The sequence below is a fragment of the Balaenoptera borealis genome (genome assembly GCF_965194805.1).
Source record: "Balaenoptera borealis genome assembly, chromosome: 2".
Taxonomy (NCBI): domain Eukaryota; kingdom Metazoa; phylum Chordata; class Mammalia; order Artiodactyla; family Balaenopteridae; genus Balaenoptera; species Balaenoptera borealis.
Window position 1 is genome coordinate 9,298,612 of NC_138867.1, and position 17,245 is coordinate 9,315,856.

Here is a 17,245-nt window from a genome sequence, read left to right on the forward strand (position 1 = left end):
TAGAAGTTTCCGAAGGCCGCTGATTCCAGAAGGTACTGTCCGGCGTTAAGCTAGTCTCTAGTGAGAAATAAGTCTCAGGCGTCCTGTACTGCGCATGCGCGAGCTTTTGCGCCCGCCCGCGAGAGCAGAGTGTGTTCTTGCTTCCGCGGTAGCTTCCGCCGGTTGTGGGAGAGTAACTGCTGTGGCTGCATCATGGCGTCCGTGGGGACCCTCGCCTTCGATGAATATGGCCGCCCTTTCCTCATCATCAAGGATCAGGACCGCAAGTCTCGTCTTATGGGACTTGAGGCCCTCAAGGTAACAGGACGGGGACGCACTGGCGGTGGGATGAGGGGACGCGGCCGAAGCCGGTGTCTCTGCGCCTGCGCCACTTAAGTGATTCTGCCACGTGCTCCCGGGGAAGGTTCGAGGGGGCCCCTCTGGTCTCCAGCCCTGCACCCCACGCCTCGGGCCCGGGAAAAGCCAGCGTATAAGCCCTTAGTCCCATTTGGGGGTTAAAGTGGCCCGCAGGCGCCCTTCAGAGTCGGGTGGGGCGGCCTGAATTCACAGGCGTTGAAGGCGCGTCCCCGCTGGTTTCTCCAGCCTGCAGTCCTTCCGAACAGCGTTTTCAGCAGTAAGATGCAGCGGAGGTGTTCTCAGGTCACCTGGCCGGTTAGGACTCTGATTCTTAACCCTCAGGCGGTGTCCCTACAACAGCCGCAAAGGAAATGAGGTTCATTTTCTTTGTTGCTTCCTAAAGGCTTAGTCATTGACGGCGCATTTCATTTTTGAGTCCCTTTATGCATGGCGTATTCCTGGACGTGGGGTCGTAAAATTTTAAAAACGTACTCCTTTAAGGAAGAAAATACTACTGCAGGAGTGAAAAGTTGTCACCAGTAACCATAATACAAGATTGTGTGCGACCAGAATCACCAGTTATGGCAGGGGTGGCAGGTAAAAGTTGGAGGGTGTCCTTCAGGCGTTGGAGAGAGGATTGATTAGCTTTTGATCAGGGATGGAGTTATGTTTTGAACGGGAGAGAGCTAGCTTCTAAGAAGAGGAAACAGCGAACGCAAGGACCGGGGCAGGAGAACTCAGGGCATGTTGTAGAAGACAGCACTTTGGTTTTAACAGCACAGTCTACTTTAAGTTACAGTGGCTCCCAAAACGTGGAAGTTCTTGAATGCCCCGCAATCGAGATGTTATCCTGAGGGATGGGAGGGGAGCCATGGAAGGGGATTTGAACAGAATCACAATTTAAGTAGAACTAAACTTGGGGAGGTAGCATCTGGGATGGAATCCATGACGTTGCTGTGTATGGACTGTTGTCACCAGGTCTGAGACGTCCCTGTTTGCTTCGTTTCTTGGGGTTTTACTTAAATTAAGAAGCAGTACAGTTCTACTCCGGGCTGTTTGTTTGACTTAGGACAAGTTACACAACCCAGTGGGGGCAATACACCCCCGTCGAGCTGAGGACCAGAGTTAAACGGGGTAACGTAAGGAGTGGCCACCCAGCCTTTGATCCGTGGTAGATGCTCGCACCACTTGTGTTACGTATTCAATTCCATTTTTCACTTCAGAGAAAGTAGTAGCCATTACCTGCACCCAAAATACCAGTACAACAGAAGGTCCAGGTTATTTTGCACCTGCCACATCTGATGTAGTCCTCGCACTCTGAGACAGGTCCTATTTTATGGAATAGGGAACTTGACCCCAGAGCAGTGAAGGGATTGCTGGAGGTCCCAGAGCTAGTAAAGGACAGGACCACGGTTCAAGCCCACCTCTGTCTGACTCCGCAGCCAGCGGTCTAAAGCCCACTTCTCAGCCTCGGCACTGCTGATGTTCGGGGCTGAATCCTTGTCCGTTGTGGGGTCTGTCCCGTCCAGGATGTTTAGCAGCATCCCTGGCCTCTTCCCACTGGGGTCCCCTCCCTGACTGTGGCAACCAGAGGTGTCTCCAGGCATCGCCAGATATCTCCTGGGGGGCAGTAGCACCCCTGGTTAAGAATATATCTACCACCTCCCTGTGGTTATTATTGTATAAAAATCCCATTGTGCAGACCTATCAGTCCAGGTGTATTTTGAGGATTACCAGTATTTTCACAAACCTGGTGGACTTTGTGTGTCTTGTTACCTGTTAGATGGGGTGACAAGGGTAGGCTTCACGGCACACGTGCGTTTGAACTGCTTGGAGACTTGGTCAGGATTTTGGTGGGCGGAGGGTCTTCAGGGATCAGAGGGCCTGCTGGGGCGCAGGCGCAGGCTGTCCTCGCTGGAAGGGCGCAGGTCTCAGACTGTGGAGGGCCTTGAAGAACAGCTGGAGCTTTCGGACGTGAGGGTGGAGGTACTGGGGGGTCATTGAAGGGCTGGGGACTGGAAAGTAACGTGTTTGAGAGAAGTGGATGGCTTAGCTGGATGGAGGATGAACGCGAAGCATCGGTGAGGTAGGAGACCAGGAAGTCTGTAAGGTGCGACGGGTCAGGGTTAGGTTGGTGACGGCAGGAATAGGAAGACGGAACCAGACGAATGAGTGTAGTCATGCGTGGAAGGAGGAGAGGATGCGTGCAGGCTTCTGTTGTTTTCAGCATTGGCCGCCTTGTGGGCTGTGTACGGGCTGGACCACCTGAGAGAGGAGCGTGCAGCCACCATGGTGTGACAGTTCAGGGTGCCGTGTGTGGCCGGCCAGGCTCTTCACGTGACGTTAGCATTGCACAGTGGTCTTGCAAGGCCTGTCGGGCCAGACTGTCTATGCCCTGGGCTGTAAAATGGGCCCGTAGAACCTGCCTCATAGATGTGTTGAGGATTAAAGAGAGAGCACAGAGGACTTAGTTCTGTTCTTTTACATACGAATTGTCTTCTAACGCTAGCAGTTGGGAAGTGGTCACAGTTAGATATGGACCTGTCTGCTGCTACTTCTAGAGAACGGAAAATATGTCATAAGTGATTTTTATAACCATCAGCTGTATGTTCTTAACTCTTAAAATTATATGTAACTTGAATATGGCTTTTTTTGTTTCATTTAGTCTCATATAATGGCAGCAAAGGCTGTAGCAAATACAATGAGAACATCACTTGGACCAAATGGTAAGAGACTAACATTCTCTGTTTTTTAACAAAAGTCATAAATATAAATAGTCAATACGTTATCTTTGCCGAAAGTTAGGAAATGAAGGGAGGCATCCTCCCCCCTAATATGGCCAAACGTGTTTGGTGTATTCCAGACCTTAAACACAGTTACAGTCATAATGCGCATACAATTTTAGATTAGATGTTTTATCCACTTAACATAATTACAATTAGCATTTTCTAAATCATAGCTGTTGTCTTTTGTGACATTATGTTTTGTGATGACTGTTACATTTGGTGATGCTCCCTAATTTTTTTGCCATTTCTTTAGTTTTAGCCATTTTAAATTGCTTCCAATGTTTTGCTTTAGATTAGCCAATCTAAAAAGGTCTTCATGGAGATATTCCTTTATGTATGTTGAATTATTTATTTATAATAAATTCCTAGATAGGAACTGGGTCAAGAGGTCAAAGCCATTTTAAACATTGGTGTCTTTTAGGGCTCGATAAGATGATGGTGGATAAGGATGGCGACGTGACCGTAACTAATGACGGTGCCACCATCTTAAGCATGATGGATGTCGATCATCAGATCGCCAAGCTGATGGTCGAACTGTCCAAATCACAGGATGATGAAATTGGAGATGGAACCACAGGAGTGGTTGGTAAGAAAAGGCAAAATATCCTTTCTCACTTAAGAGGTGTTATTTAATATTACAGGCCTAACACGCCTGCTGAGAATGTTTATTCTGAATTAAATCATGAGGAGACAGTCGGACAAATCCAAATGGACACGATACAAGACAAGTGGCCCAGACTCTTCAAAACTGTCACTGTCATAAAAGAACAATAAGGGGGTGGGGAGTAGAGTTAAGCAATTATTCTAGATTAAAGGGGCTAAAGAGAAATGACAACCAGCTGTAATGTGTAAAACTTGGTTGGATGCCTGATTTTTTTTTTTCCCTAGCTGTGAAGAATGTTTGGGACATACGGGGTCATTTGTGAGTCATGTATTAGAGTAGTATCTTATCGATATTAAGGTTCCTGAGTGTGACAGTAGTGTTAGAATGCTGCAGGAGAATGACCTTTTCCTTAGGAGCTGTGTTGAAGTATTTAGGGGTGACATGTCTGATTTCTGCAACTTTTTTTCACATAGTTGAAAAGAAAAGGCACACATCTGTAGAGAAAACAAATGCAACCGAATGTTATTAATGAGTAAACTAGTGTTCATTTAACTTTCTTGAAATTTTTTCTGAAGGTTTGAATTTTTTAAAAGTTTGGGAGGATTGATAAGATGAATATCTTTAATGTTACTTTTTCTGTATTTGAAATTTGAATTAATTTATTCTGCAAATATTTCAAATATTCATTGGGTACCGAGCACTGTTCTGGATGTGCTTGGAATGCAGCAGCATTAAAACAAACTCCTCATCTTTGTGATGCTGAAATGAGAGGGGAAGGGAAGGTTGGGGGAGGATAATAAACAAATTCTGTAATCCTTTTATCACCAACATAAATGTCCCTGAACAGAAATCCCTGGTCCAGGACACATAAGAAGTTTTTTCCCCTTTATAAAAATGTTTGCGATTTATGTTCTTTACATTCTGTATATCACCAAGAATTGAACATTCATCTGTAAGAGATACCTGTTAGGACTTTGTTAGAACCGAAGCAGAATTAGATTAGATGGCCTCAGCCTCTAAGACGCTTCCAGCTTAATTCTGGAACCTTCATATTTCCAGCAGCAGCATCTAATTTGTTTTGAGTTTTAGCGATTTCCTGAGCCAGGTGTGTGCTGTCTCGTCCGCAGTCCTGGCTGGTGCCCTGTTGGAAGAGGCCGAGCAGCTGCTGGACCGCGGCATTCACCCCATCAGGATCGCCGATGGCTACGAGCAGGCCGCCCGCATCGCTATCGAGTACCTGGACAGGATCAGCGACAGTGTCCTCGTCGACATGAAGGACACCGAGCCCCTGATCCAGACCGCGAAGACCACGCTGGGCTCCAAAGTGTGCGTGTTCAGTACAGCGTTGCCGGGCGCGTTCACAGAGTGGGCGGAGTTTGTGTGCTTGTTCAGAAAGGCACCTGAGAATTATCCTTGCTGGTTTCCTGTTGATTTAATGAGCTGCTTTCGGTTTGTGTTGTTATTTTGGTTTACTCTGTCTTTACTGCAAATGTAGACGGGCATTCTGTGTTTTAGTTGGAAGCTGAATTTCCAGGTTTGGTTATTAAGGCCTCTTGACAGTATTTGGAAACTATAGAGTTCTTTAATTTGGCAGGATAAGATGGGTTAGAAAAAGGTCCTACTAGTGGGATGTATTAATTTTTCATAACACTTCTTTCTACCATTTCTTTGCCAGGAAGCCTTTTAGTGGGGAGGTTCTGCTTTTATTCATTCAACAAGCAAGTTAATGATCCAGAATTTTGATTTAGTATAAAGGGGCAGTCTTGAAGTTTGACTTAAGCTGAAAGTGACTTACGTTTATAACATTTACATAGTACTGACTGTTTGCCAGGCCTGCTGCCAAGTCTTGGGGACTCAAGACACAGTTGTTGCCCCAGAGACTCAAAGCAGCGTCAGCCCCAGGACACACTTACTTTGAACAACGGTAGAGACTCGTGGGCTCTTGTAAAAATGTCGCATAAAAATCCAGTGTAAGGTGCCTTATTACGCTGTTTTTCTTATCCATATCAATTTGAGAAATTTTTTAATTTGTGCCAAGAAGGAAGACATGGTCCCAACTTAGAGGTCCGGGGAAGCACTACAGACGCGTCTGCTGCCTTCTGCCTTGGGGGAGGGGCATCCACTGCGGCACTGTGTTAAAGCAGAGATGTCTTCGGTGATGCCAGCTGTCCCCTCGTTGCAGGTCTGAGCTGAGACAGCTCCGGGGCAAGGGTGACTACCCAGGGCGGCCTCTGTCACAAGTACAGCATTGTTTTTCTCCTGGAAAGGAGGCATTACCCTTTCTTGAAGTGCACAAATCGTGTGTTATTACTGCTTTCTAAGTTGACCCTGCTTTATTTGCAAGTCTTTATAAAACCCCAGTATGTGTAGGTCTATAGAAAATGTTCAAATGGATTAACGAGGGCCAGATATCCTCAACATAAAGCAAAACGTTGTATATCAGTTACTTAGGTTACACGGTATTTTTAGTTTCATGGTTATCTGTTCTAGGTGACCTAAGATTTCAGGCACTGTATTTCAAGTACTAGAGTTCCCTTGTGGTTTCTCCAGAATCAAATTAAAATTACTGAGAAGTCTTTTCAAATGTTTCAAAACTCTCAGAAAAGATAACGTCCCCCCTCTGTAACTGATATGGTCAGGCCTTTCTCATTAAGTGCTGCACCTCCTGTGGATGAGATTGGCTTCTCCTTGGTGGTTTCATAGCTTTCCCATTCTGTTTTGGACTTCAGAATGTTAATAGTATTAAAAAGTGGCAGTCTTGGTAAATTTTTGGTTCTTACCGTACTTCAGTGGTCTCTTATGTATATTCATAATGGAAGGAAATAGTAAATTTCAGTTATTGTTAGTGAAAATAAAGATGGAATTTTTTTCCCATCCCAGTTTATGATTCCCTTTGGGGTCCCTGCATCCCAGGTTAGGAATCCCTGCTCCAGATGGTTGAAAGTGAAGGTCGTGGCAGCATTCTTTTCGTACAGTATCTGTGGGTCGCAGTATGTTGTGTCATATGAGTTACCACATCACGTGTTGTGCTCTGGCTGCAGTCAGTGTTCAGTGAACGTGAAAGGTTTGTTCCACGTGTTTCAGGGTTAACAGCTGTCACCGACAAATGGCCGAGATTGCCGTGAACGCCGTCCTCACTGTGGCCGACATGCAGCGCAGAGACGTTGACTTCGAGCTCATCAAAGTAGAAGGCAAAGTGGGCGGGAGGCTGGAGGACACCAAGCTGATCAAGGGCGTGATCGTGGACAAGGATTTCAGTCACCCGCAGATGCCCAAAGTGAGTCAGCGCCTCCTGCAGCCTCAGCCTTTTCCCTCCTTAGCCCCCTGGGTGGTTCACACGTTTCTGTCTCTCACTGCAGCAAGTGGAAGATGCCAAGATTGCCATCCTCACGTGTCCATTTGAACCGCCGAAACCAAAGACGAAGCATAAGCTGGATGTGACGTCTGTAGACGATTTTAAAGCCCTTCAGAAATATGAAAAGGAGAAGTTTGAGGAGATGATTCGGCAGGTAAGTCTTACCATGGCTCTTGGTGAAATTTAAAACTTTGAAAGGATGCAGTTAGTTAGCTCCAGGTAGTAGTAAATACATGTGATGCTAATCTGTATTAATCTTGATACTTTATGTGGCTACAAATAAGGTATTAAAGTATAGGCTTCTTTCCTTTATTTTTTTTTTTAAATCTTATTTTTTGTATATATAAACTTATTTATCTTTGGCTGCGTTGGGTCTTCGTTGCTGTGCGCGTGGGCTTTCTCTAGTTGCGGCGAGTGGGGGCTACTCTTCGTTGCGGTGCGCAGGCTTCTCATTGCGGTGGCTTCTCTTGTTGCAGAGCATGGGCTCTAGGTGCATGGGCTTCAGTAGTTGTAGCACGCAGGCTGTAGAGTGCAGGCTCAGCAGTTGTGGCGCACGAGCTTAGTTGCTCCGCGACGTGTGGGATCTTCCCGGACTAGGGCTTGAACCCGTGTCCCATGCATTGGCAGGCGGATTCTTAACCACTGCGCCACCAGGGAAGCCCCTCCTTTACTTTTAAATTATCAAATGGATAAACATTCACAGTGAGAAAAAAATCAAATGGCACAGAACGGCGTAAGGGGGCAAGTCTTAAAAGGGTAACGTGTCTGGGGCGCATGAACGACTTGGCCTGGGTACGTGGAGCTGCCCTTGTGATTTTACGTGCTTGTTCTGGACACACCTGAGCTAGTGTGTGCCTGGTTTGAACAGTTGTAGTGTGGCTTACCACATGTTTGAGACTTCCAAGTATAACTGTTAGACAAGAGTTAGTGAGTAACCGAAATCAAACCAGAATGCAGTCATGGTCATCCCAGTTCATTGCTTAAACGAGTCAAGAGTATTATTTTATGAATACTTAACTTCCTCTCTGGCTGTTAACGTTTTACACGTGCCTGCTCTCCGACGGAACGGTTCCTCTCTTGGGGACTCTGTCCTTGGGAGTTTAAAACACCAGCACTCGGGGATGCATGAACATGGGCCTCTATCGAAACGTTATCATAGCAAACAAACTAGAAGCTGTTTCAGTGTTTTTGAGGGGAGGGGGGAATAGTTAAGTTCATTTACGCTTTCATGGTATATTTCTCTGCTTAGTATATGCCAGACACTGTTGTGGCACTGGATATACGGCAGTAAACAAAGCAGAGCGCTTGCTCTTGGGGTGCAGAATAAGGGGAAAGCGGGTCGGGGGACTGGTACAGACACTGGTCAGAGGGCCTCTAAGGGCGTGGCATGTGGGCAGAGACCTCAGAGAAGTGAGAGCAGCATGTCTGGGTGAGGAGCATTCCAGGCTGCGGCGAGGTGGGAGTGGGCAGCATGTACAAAGGCCCTGAGGCTGGGAACAGCAGGCTGAGGGGTTGGGTATGCTGGCAGGGGGTTGTAAATGAGAGCTTGTTATCTGGCCTCTACCTAGGGTAGCCATGGGAGTGCTGGCCAAGGTGCCCTGCAGGAGAAGAGGACAGGAACCAAGATGCCAAGGGGTTGATAGGTGTGCAGGTTGCCAGGAGTGATAACAGGAGTGGTGATGGGGCTGGGTGCCAGCGCTGTCGGGGGCGAGAGCGTGACCCGAAGAGGGGCGCCGTGGGTGGCCAGGAGAGGCAAGGGCCCCTCCTGTTTGGAGCATGTGGGAGGGAAGATAGCCACTTGAGGAGGAGGCATGGGCACGTTGGTTTTTCAGGGGACAGCCAGCGTGCGTTCCAGCAAGAATGGAAAGGAAACATTGCCAAGAAGGAGTTTGGCGATGGGCTGAATTCCAGAGGGCCACTGGAAGGTTCCAGAGGGTCGGGGAAGGGGGGGAGGAGGTGGAGAGCCAGGTGGGTGGAGACAGGAGTGAAATGGCAGCTGTGGGACACGGTATAGTCCTCACTGCCCGGGGAGGGATTGACAGTACCGATCACTGCCGCCGTCCCGGGACGAGCCACTTAGCTGTTTGTGGGATTGGGGGCGGGGGAAGGTCTTACTAGAATCAGGGTCACTTCTGTCGGCCTGTAAATTAGCCTGTATCTTGTTCCACGGAGGATAGCCCACTCAAGTGCGAAAAGCAAGCTACAGAAAATTATATCGCAAGATTCAATTTTTGTTAAACATACACACGAATAAACTGCTTCATAGGTGTTTGTGGCAACACAGAGCTGTGGACCTTGGTTTCCCGGGGGCGGGGTTTTGGCCTTGTTGACGTGCCTCATGTTGCTTCCCTGGTAACAGTGTTGTTCACGTGAATTGCTAACGTTTAAGGCTTTGTTTAAAAATGAGGTGATTCCCGTTGATACGTGTTCAGTATTTAGAGATTAGAGCTGACAGAAGGTAGACATTTGGATATTTCTTTTCTTCTCTTTTCTGTGCATTATTTTAATGCACACACCTACACACCTAGCGATGTTTCTCACCTTCTTTCAAACAGAAGAGCTCAAGGAGTACTTACTTTTTATTTTTATTTTTTTAAATTGAAGTTATATATGTACTTTTTTTTTTTTTTAATTTTATTTATTTTTGGCTGTGTTGGGTCTTCGTTTCTGTGCGAGGGCTTTCTCTAGCTGCGGCGAGCGGGGACCACTCTTCATCGCGGTGCGTGGGCCTCTCACTATCGCGGCCTCTCTTGTTGCGGAGCACAGGCTCCAGACACGCAGGCTCAGTAGTTGTGGCTCACGGGCCCAGTTGCTCCACGGCATGTGGGATCCTCCCAGACCAGGGCTCGAACCCGTGTCCCCTGCATTGGCAGGCGGACTCTCAACCACTGCACCACCAGGGAAGCCCCTTACTTTTTATTCACATGATTGCGGCATTTCTTTCCCCAGATTAAAGAAACTGGCGCTAACCTAGCCATTTGCCAGTGGGGCTTTGACGACGAAGCAAATCATTTACTCCTTCAGAATAACCTGCCTGCGGTTCGTTGGGTCGGAGGCCCTGAAATCGAGGTAGGAGGCTCGCTGTGAAGAGATTGTGAACACGGGTTGAGCTTACGGTGCGTTTCTGTACGTGCGGCTGCAGTGACCTCGCTCGCCTGCGGTCAGCACACCGTGCCGGGGCTCCACAGATAAGAGGAGGCTGAGCTGGGAGAGAGGAGACCGCTAGAGTCTTTGTCATCATTTTTATACGTGTTTCTGATGTTTCACGGCATTTGGAAACGCTTTCCCCTCTCTCCCTGGCTGTCTCGTAGGCGCTCTGAGGCAGGAGGACGGGCTGCCCACTTCGGTGTCAGCCACATCGGTAGTGAGAGCCATTGCAGGCGTGGTCCGTAGCCCGGCACACGTGGCCTCGTGGCTGCTCGTGGCGGGGACGGGTGGAGAGCTGAGGGCTGTGCACGGGGTCATGGCGCCGGGCCGCCCTGCAGCCTGACCAGGTCGCCCAGCTCTTCGGAAGCTTGTTCAGTGAGCCAGGCTTTCGGGGCGGACTTAGAAACCTGGGCCAGGCTGGGGCAGAGGTTCCACTGAACACGGTGCTCATGGGTCAAGCCTGGCTCCTCCGTGGTCCGATTTTGAGAGTCCCCGCTCACCAACCTGGTCTTCCTTCCTCCCGGCCCGCCGGTCAGCTGATCGCCATCGCCACGGGCGGCCGCATCGTCCCGAGGTTCTCAGAGCTCACGGCCGAGAAGCTGGGCTTTGCGGGTCTTGTGAAGGAGATTTCATTCGGGACCACCAAAGACAAGATGCTGGTCATCGAGCAGTGCAAGAACTCCAGAGCCGTCACCATTTTCATCAGAGGAGGAAATAAGATGGTGAGAACGCAGTTGTTGGTCCTCCGTTTTTTCAGAATTTGGAACGTGATTTGGCTTTTCCCATAATGTATTTAACTGAGACACGGTTACCTTAAGAAAGATGACAGCATCTTTCTTAGAGAAGCAAGGACACGTCAGGCATTCCCTGGCGGTCCAGTGGTTAGGACTCAGCGCGTTCACTGCCAGGGCCTGGCTTCAGTCCCTGGTCAGGGAACTAAGATCCTGCAAGCCATGCGGTGCGGCCGGGGAAAAAAAGGACATGTCACAACGTAAGATACTGAAGACCGTGTTCCACCGTTGGGTCTACGAGGCACACTTGCCTTTCCTCCGTCTCATAGGTACAAACGGGGAACCTGAGCAGTAACCATTGGCATGCTCTCCGTTCACCAGGAATGGGTTTTAGTGCATCGAGATGAGTAAGACTCATCGTAAGGGTATTTCTTTGTCGTTTTTGTCTGACCCCCTTCACTTGGGCATAGGTCCTGGAACGAGTCCCTGGCTGCCGTGTATTTTGGTTTTTTTAAACTACATTATAGGGAAGGAAAGTAGAATAGATACAAACCATCTGGCAAAGAACCTTCTGGCACCAGTCTTTTTAACCAAGGATTTTACTGGGGACGAGGTAGGAATATTTCCAGTACCCGGCAAGCACTTAGATTAAACCCCAGGTGCACGGTATTCGGCTCTAAAGTGATTAGATTGTGATCACGTTAACTTAGGCAAAATTGTTTTCCCCAGATCATCGAGGAAGCCAAACGATCCCTTCACGATGCTCTGTGTGTCATCCGGAACCTCATCCGTGACAACCGCGTGGTGTACGGCGGAGGCGCTGCCGAAGTAGCCTGTGCTCTGGCCGTCAGCCAGGAGGCCGACAAGGTGAGTGAGACCCGTCACAGACTGTGCAGCGTGGGCGGCGGGGGCGCTAGACCCCAGGCGTCCGATCTGCGTCGACTCTCGTGCCCGTGTACTCGAGTGCGGGTTACCACGAACAGCGTGTCTCAGCCTTTTTCAGACCTTGCAGCCTCAACAGCAAAACTTTGCACTCTTAATGTTACTTGAAATTCAGAATTAATCAGACGTCGTACCTGCAGGCACAGCAGGAAGGGCTGACTTGTTCCGACTTCTCACACATGGAGCTTCTCCATCCTTATCATGTAGTGACGTTTTCTAGGACGACCTGTCCTTAGAATTCTTTATGAGTTAGCTTTTCAAAGTACGCGATTTAATTATGTTTCCAAATAGCTGTTGGGGGGGCATTGGCCAAGTACGCTGACCGTAACCCTGTGCCTTTCCAGTGCCCGACCTTGGAGCAGTACGCCATGCGAGCCTTCGCCGACGCCCTGGAGGTCATCCCCATGGCCCTCGCCGAAAACAGCGGCATGAATCCCATCCAGACTATGACCGAAGTCCGAGCCAAACAAGTGAAGGAGATGAACCCTGCCCTCGGGATTGACTGCATGCACAGGGGGACAAACGGTGAGGCGCTATCACCGCTCCGGGGCTGCGGTGCCACTTGACTTGAAGCATCGCGTGCTGCGTATTGTCCTGTCTTTTTAAATACTTGAACACACTTCAGGTATCACGTCCTGAATTTTAGAATATTTGACTTAATTACCTTGGGAATTGTTGGACTGCTGGTCTTGGCAACCTACAGCTAATTTTAATAACAAAAAGCTGCAGTGCGGTGTTTATTCCAAAGGTGACTTCCGTTTTAGAAAATAATTTCCATCTTACCTTTTTTACACAAATGTCTGTCGGCGTGGGTTCTGTATGACCTATAGGACAGCTCTGAAATTGACTTTCGGTTTACAGCTGATTCTGTGGTCGTGTCCCATAAATTCCCCGGTGTTTTGTAAATGGGATGTACTGTAACTTCTGTAGCATTCGCGTAGTTGATCTGCTGAGAAGGTAGCGCGGCTTTAGCGTGCTGGGACGGTGGCCCTGGCGGTTCCCAGTGACTGCTGTGCTGATGGGGCCGTCTCGGGGGTGCTGCGTCAGTGCCGACCACAGAGTCTCCAGCAGTTGGCGTTGTGTTCTGTGCTGTTTTTACTTAGCACTGGAGGTGTCTTCCGGGGTTTAGGTCAACAGCCCAGGGACTTGAGTAACAGCCGCAGCCCCTTGTCAGACACACGTTTCAGTTCCTTTCACTTGAACGCCCAGGTCTTCACTGGAGTCACTTTACGTTTCAGGCACGGTCGCGTCGGGCTTACTATCAGTAAGTGGCGGCACTGGGTGCGTAGTGGGCTGAGGTGTCGCTGAGCGATCCCCCCTTCGGCAGGTCACTGAGAAACTCCGCCTGCGGTTGAGGCGGCTCTGTCCCCACGGCTCTCCGGTAACCAGGCTCGCATTCCAGAATGTCGTGGCAAGCAGTGGAATTACGTTCTTCTGAAAGTATAACCGGGACTAGTGGCTGCCAAGTTTGTGTTTCTTAAGTTTTACTCTGATTCCATAAATCGGAGCAAAGTATTAGTAATAAATATGTATGCTCTTTTATAGTAATTTATCTGTGTTTTTCAGATATGAAGCAACAACACGTCATAGAAACCTTGATTGGCAAAAAGCAACAGATCTCTCTTGCAACACAGATGGTTAGAATGATTTTGAAGATTGATGACATCCGTAAGCCTGGAGAATCTGAAGAATAAGAAAAGAATTTAGAATAAAATGTAGAAGTAAGATCCACTACCATGATTAAATAAATGGGTGTCTTGTGATGCATCTACAGTTATTTATTACTATGTCCTTTATTAGACACTGTAGGTGCTATAACAACAGTAGCTGTTTGGTAGCAATAGTTTCACTTGTTCAGAGACATGAAACTGTAGAGATGTGATCTCACAGGGTTTTGTATTTGTTATTAAAGGGAACTCTTTAAACAGCCTTTATGTTCTGCTCTTCACATTAAGAAACGTTCACTGTAACATCCATCAAATGCCTTAATTGAAGGGGTTTGAGTTGATTTTTTTTTCTTTTTTTTTCTTTTTTTTGTAATAAGCTGTAGGACCTGTATTTAACAGCTTTAGATGTTCAGTTTGTTCTCAAGGTTTATTTTAACATTGCGGAATTATGGGCTTGGTCCTATTATTTAAATGCTGCATCTGTGTAAATGGGTGGATCTTTGACTGTAGAGACCCATCAGAGGAGAGTATCCACCAAACGATTGTGGGATGTCTTAACGTGCTTTTAGGTTACACCGACGTGTGCTAGGGCGTTATTATCGTGCTACTGAGACCGCGTCAACAGCATAACCTTCACGTAGTCCCCTTGGCGTTATCCTGCCCTGGCTCCACCCTAAGCACAGGCCAGCATGTGTACAGAGAAGGCCAGAGTGCGCACAGTCTCCTGTACCGCCTGCAGGTGCTTAGACGGGCGATTCAGAACCCTGTTGGGGTTTTCTTATCAGAGGAACAGAACGAGTGGAGGTTAGAGTGAAATGTGGAAAAATGGGTTAAGTGGGAGGGAATACCTTGCAATGACCATGTATGAGTAGATTGGTATTGAATTAATTCTGCTTACTGAAATAATACTGGCTAACAGTGACATAGCCCTTACCGTAGGCCAAGCTGTGTTCTGAGAACTTTATCTGTTCTCACCGCCTTGGAAAGGAGACAGGTTTCTTGTTGTTCACATCTTACAGGTGAGTTTTAATGATCTGCCAGCCTCTTCTGGCCAGTACGTGGTAGAGCCTAGTCAAACCCTGGCAATCTAACTCAAGAGTTCCCCTCTCCCCTGTGCTGTTTTGCCCCCATTGGCTTGTGTTTGGTTCTCTAAAAGGATGTTTCTTAGAGAATCATGATGATAAAGTTCACTCTTGTGCCACCAGGGGGAGAGGATTTGGACCAGTCAGGTTCCATAGGATCAGGAAACGATTCAGGGTTCCTTCTCCTGGGGACCTGGGTGCTGACCAGTCCTAACTATTGGGTTGTTGTGTTTTCTCTACGTTAATGCATTGGTGGTTTCGCTAGGAAACGTAGTAGTAAGAGCCAATATCATTCATCCTAACGAACATACAACCTGGTACATATTTCATCATGAAATGGATTGTGAAGTGGCACTATTATCACTTACACTACTACTTTCTGGGTGCAGCGTCAGAATGCGTCAAGTTTGGGATCAAGTCAGACTTAGACCCACTTAGATAAACATCTTGACCTAGTAGTTCAGATGAGTTGATTTACAAGGGTGGATTCTAGCCTATAAAGAACATACAGCAGCTTGCTTTGGACCAGTCTTACATGAAGGGGTTTGTGGTTGAATGAAAAGAGCTACTAAACCACTCCTCCGAAAAGTGGACCTCACAGATGTTTCTGCTGGTTTCGGTCGAGAGAAACTATGTGGCTTATGAACAAACTCATAGACATGTTGTTTCACAAGCTTTTGATGTTTTCCGGTAAAAGCGCCTCTTCGGGGTACCATGTTACCTTTTATCTTCCAGTTCCAAATGGCTTGTCGAGTTTATATCCCTTGTATTGTAGCCGACCCCGTGTGTATCAGGAGCAGTGAAGGCACTTGACCCTGAAGCCGGATTCCCACGCAGGGCCCAACATTGTCCTGTTGGTTCCCAATTGCTGCACTTGCGGCTTTATTCAGTGTTTTTGTTTGTTTTTTCGTTTGCTTTTTTTTTTTTTGGCTGCACCGCGATCTTAGTTCCCGGCCAGGGATCGAGCCCAGGCGCCAGCAGTGAAGGCACCAAGTCCTAGCACTGGGCCACCAGGGAGTTCCCTATTCCATGTTTGTTAGGTGGCCTGGTCTTTAATTATCAACAACCACTCAAAAATACAAATGCTTCTGCAGGGGCTGGGAGGCTAGTGGGTTGTATGTGACCAAATGTCTTCAATCCTTTCTTTCTCTGTTCCTGGTGAAACAGCCCCACTGAAGGGGGGGGAATGGGAGTAACGAAGTAACAAATAATTAATTGAACTACTACTAGGCGTGGAGAAGTGTTTCTGCATTTCAGGCGCTTCTTGGGGGTAGCCGGGCAGACGGGGGTCATCCGAAGCGCCAAGAAAGAGGGCACCAAAGACAGGTGGCTCCTTGGGGAGCGTTGAAGGCCAGGGAGGGGGGAACGCAGTGGCAGCAGCGAGGGCACCTTCACGTGCTGGGTCCTGAGTGCTGCTGTAACATCTTACGTAGGTGATAACAGCGGTTTTCAAGGGGCTGTGAGGTCAACAGTAGTTTCTCGCTAAGAGCTGATTTGGCTTTTTCACTGTGTTGACAGTTGCACTGATGGTGCAAAAGCAGTGACGAGTAAAACTCATGTGAGCGGGGACCAGGTGGTGGTGCTGGAAGCTGTATCCCTCACCACCACCCGCTTAGGAAGCCGCTCGCACTGACGGGTGACCTCGAAGCAGTGCCGGCCACGGAGCCATTAAACTTCGGCCCCTGAGTACACGGCGTCTCGGTGCTCTCGACACAGCAAGTGTGTGAAGCACCTCACGTACCAGGCATGGCAGCCGCCTCAGCTGGACTGGCCCCTCCCCGTGGGCACCGTCTTTACTTAAACGTGACTGACGGCCGGTTACTCGCACGTGTGCGTGACGGACGGCTGCTCAGAAATGAACTGTGACCCTGTCGCTTCAGTGGAACTCCTACAACAAAAGTACCATAGTCTGGGTGCCTTAGACAACACAGCTCTGGAGGCTGGCAGTCCAAGATCAAGGTGCCGACGGGGCGGTGTCTGGTGAGAGCGCGTGTAGGCGGCAGCCCCCTGCTCTCTGTGTCCTCAGCGGCTCCGGGAGGGTCTCTGGGGTCTCCCTCTTTCTCTCCCTCCCCCCCCCCACCCCCCACCAGCAACGACTGGTGGTATTTGTGTGTGGCTCAGTAAGCTAGTATTTTCCAACCTTCAGTATATTATGGTCTCGTTCTTGGGTAGGTGGACCAACGTTAACAGAATGAAAAGTTGATTGAAACTACCACTTGTTCTGTTTCGGAAGAGACTAAAACAGAATATGCACTGTTTTCCAACTACGGAACATATTGATGTGGCCAGACTCTACATTGCACTGAATTGAATGTGTTGTTAGAAGCAGATGTGAGAACCCACTGTCCTCTGTTAAGAGAGACATTGAGGAGATTTGCAGTAGTGGAAAACAATGCCACTCTTCTTTTTTTGTTTTGGAAAATACAAAAAGTGTACATTAACGTGTGTTCATTATTATTTTAAAATAAATATTTGCCTTAATTTTTTAGTTTTATTTTCTAACACACTAAATGCCAACAGGTGTAACTGACAAAAACATAAGCTCTTGGGAGGAGGGGGAGGGTCCTCAGTAAGTTTTTTTTAATTATTAGCACC

General features: G+C 48.1%; 1 protein-coding gene across 1 annotated transcript; it reads left to right on the top strand.

Moving 5' to 3' along the window:
* Positions 1 to 67: 67 nt before the first annotated feature.
* CCT5 (chaperonin containing TCP1 subunit 5) lies at positions 68 to 13,668 on the top strand. The gene is made up of 11 exons (XM_082382608.1): positions 68 to 297; positions 3,002 to 3,062; positions 3,544 to 3,708; positions 4,854 to 5,052; positions 6,811 to 7,003; positions 7,086 to 7,235; positions 10,031 to 10,150; positions 10,765 to 10,950; positions 11,689 to 11,826; positions 12,246 to 12,426; positions 13,468 to 13,668. The coding sequence occupies exons 1-11, from the start codon at positions 193 to 195 to the stop codon at positions 13,593 to 13,595; spliced, it is 1,626 nt and encodes a 541-aa protein (XP_082238734.1). The 5' UTR covers positions 68 to 192; the 3' UTR covers positions 13,596 to 13,668.
* The last annotated feature ends 3,577 nt before the right edge of the window (positions 13,669 to 17,245 follow it).

Coding starts and splice junctions, on each gene's coding strand:
- CCT5 (XM_082382608.1), top strand. CDS start 193: ATGGCGTCCGTGGGGACCCTCGCCTTCGATGAATATGGCCGCCCTTTC. Junction 5,053..6,810: donor ACCACGCTGGGCTCCAAAGT/GTGCGTGTTCAG, acceptor CACGTGTTTCAG/GGTTAACAGCTGTCACCGAC. Junction 10,151..10,764: donor TCGGAGGCCCTGAAATCGAG/GTAGGAGGCTCG, acceptor CCCGCCGGTCAG/CTGATCGCCATCGCCACGGG.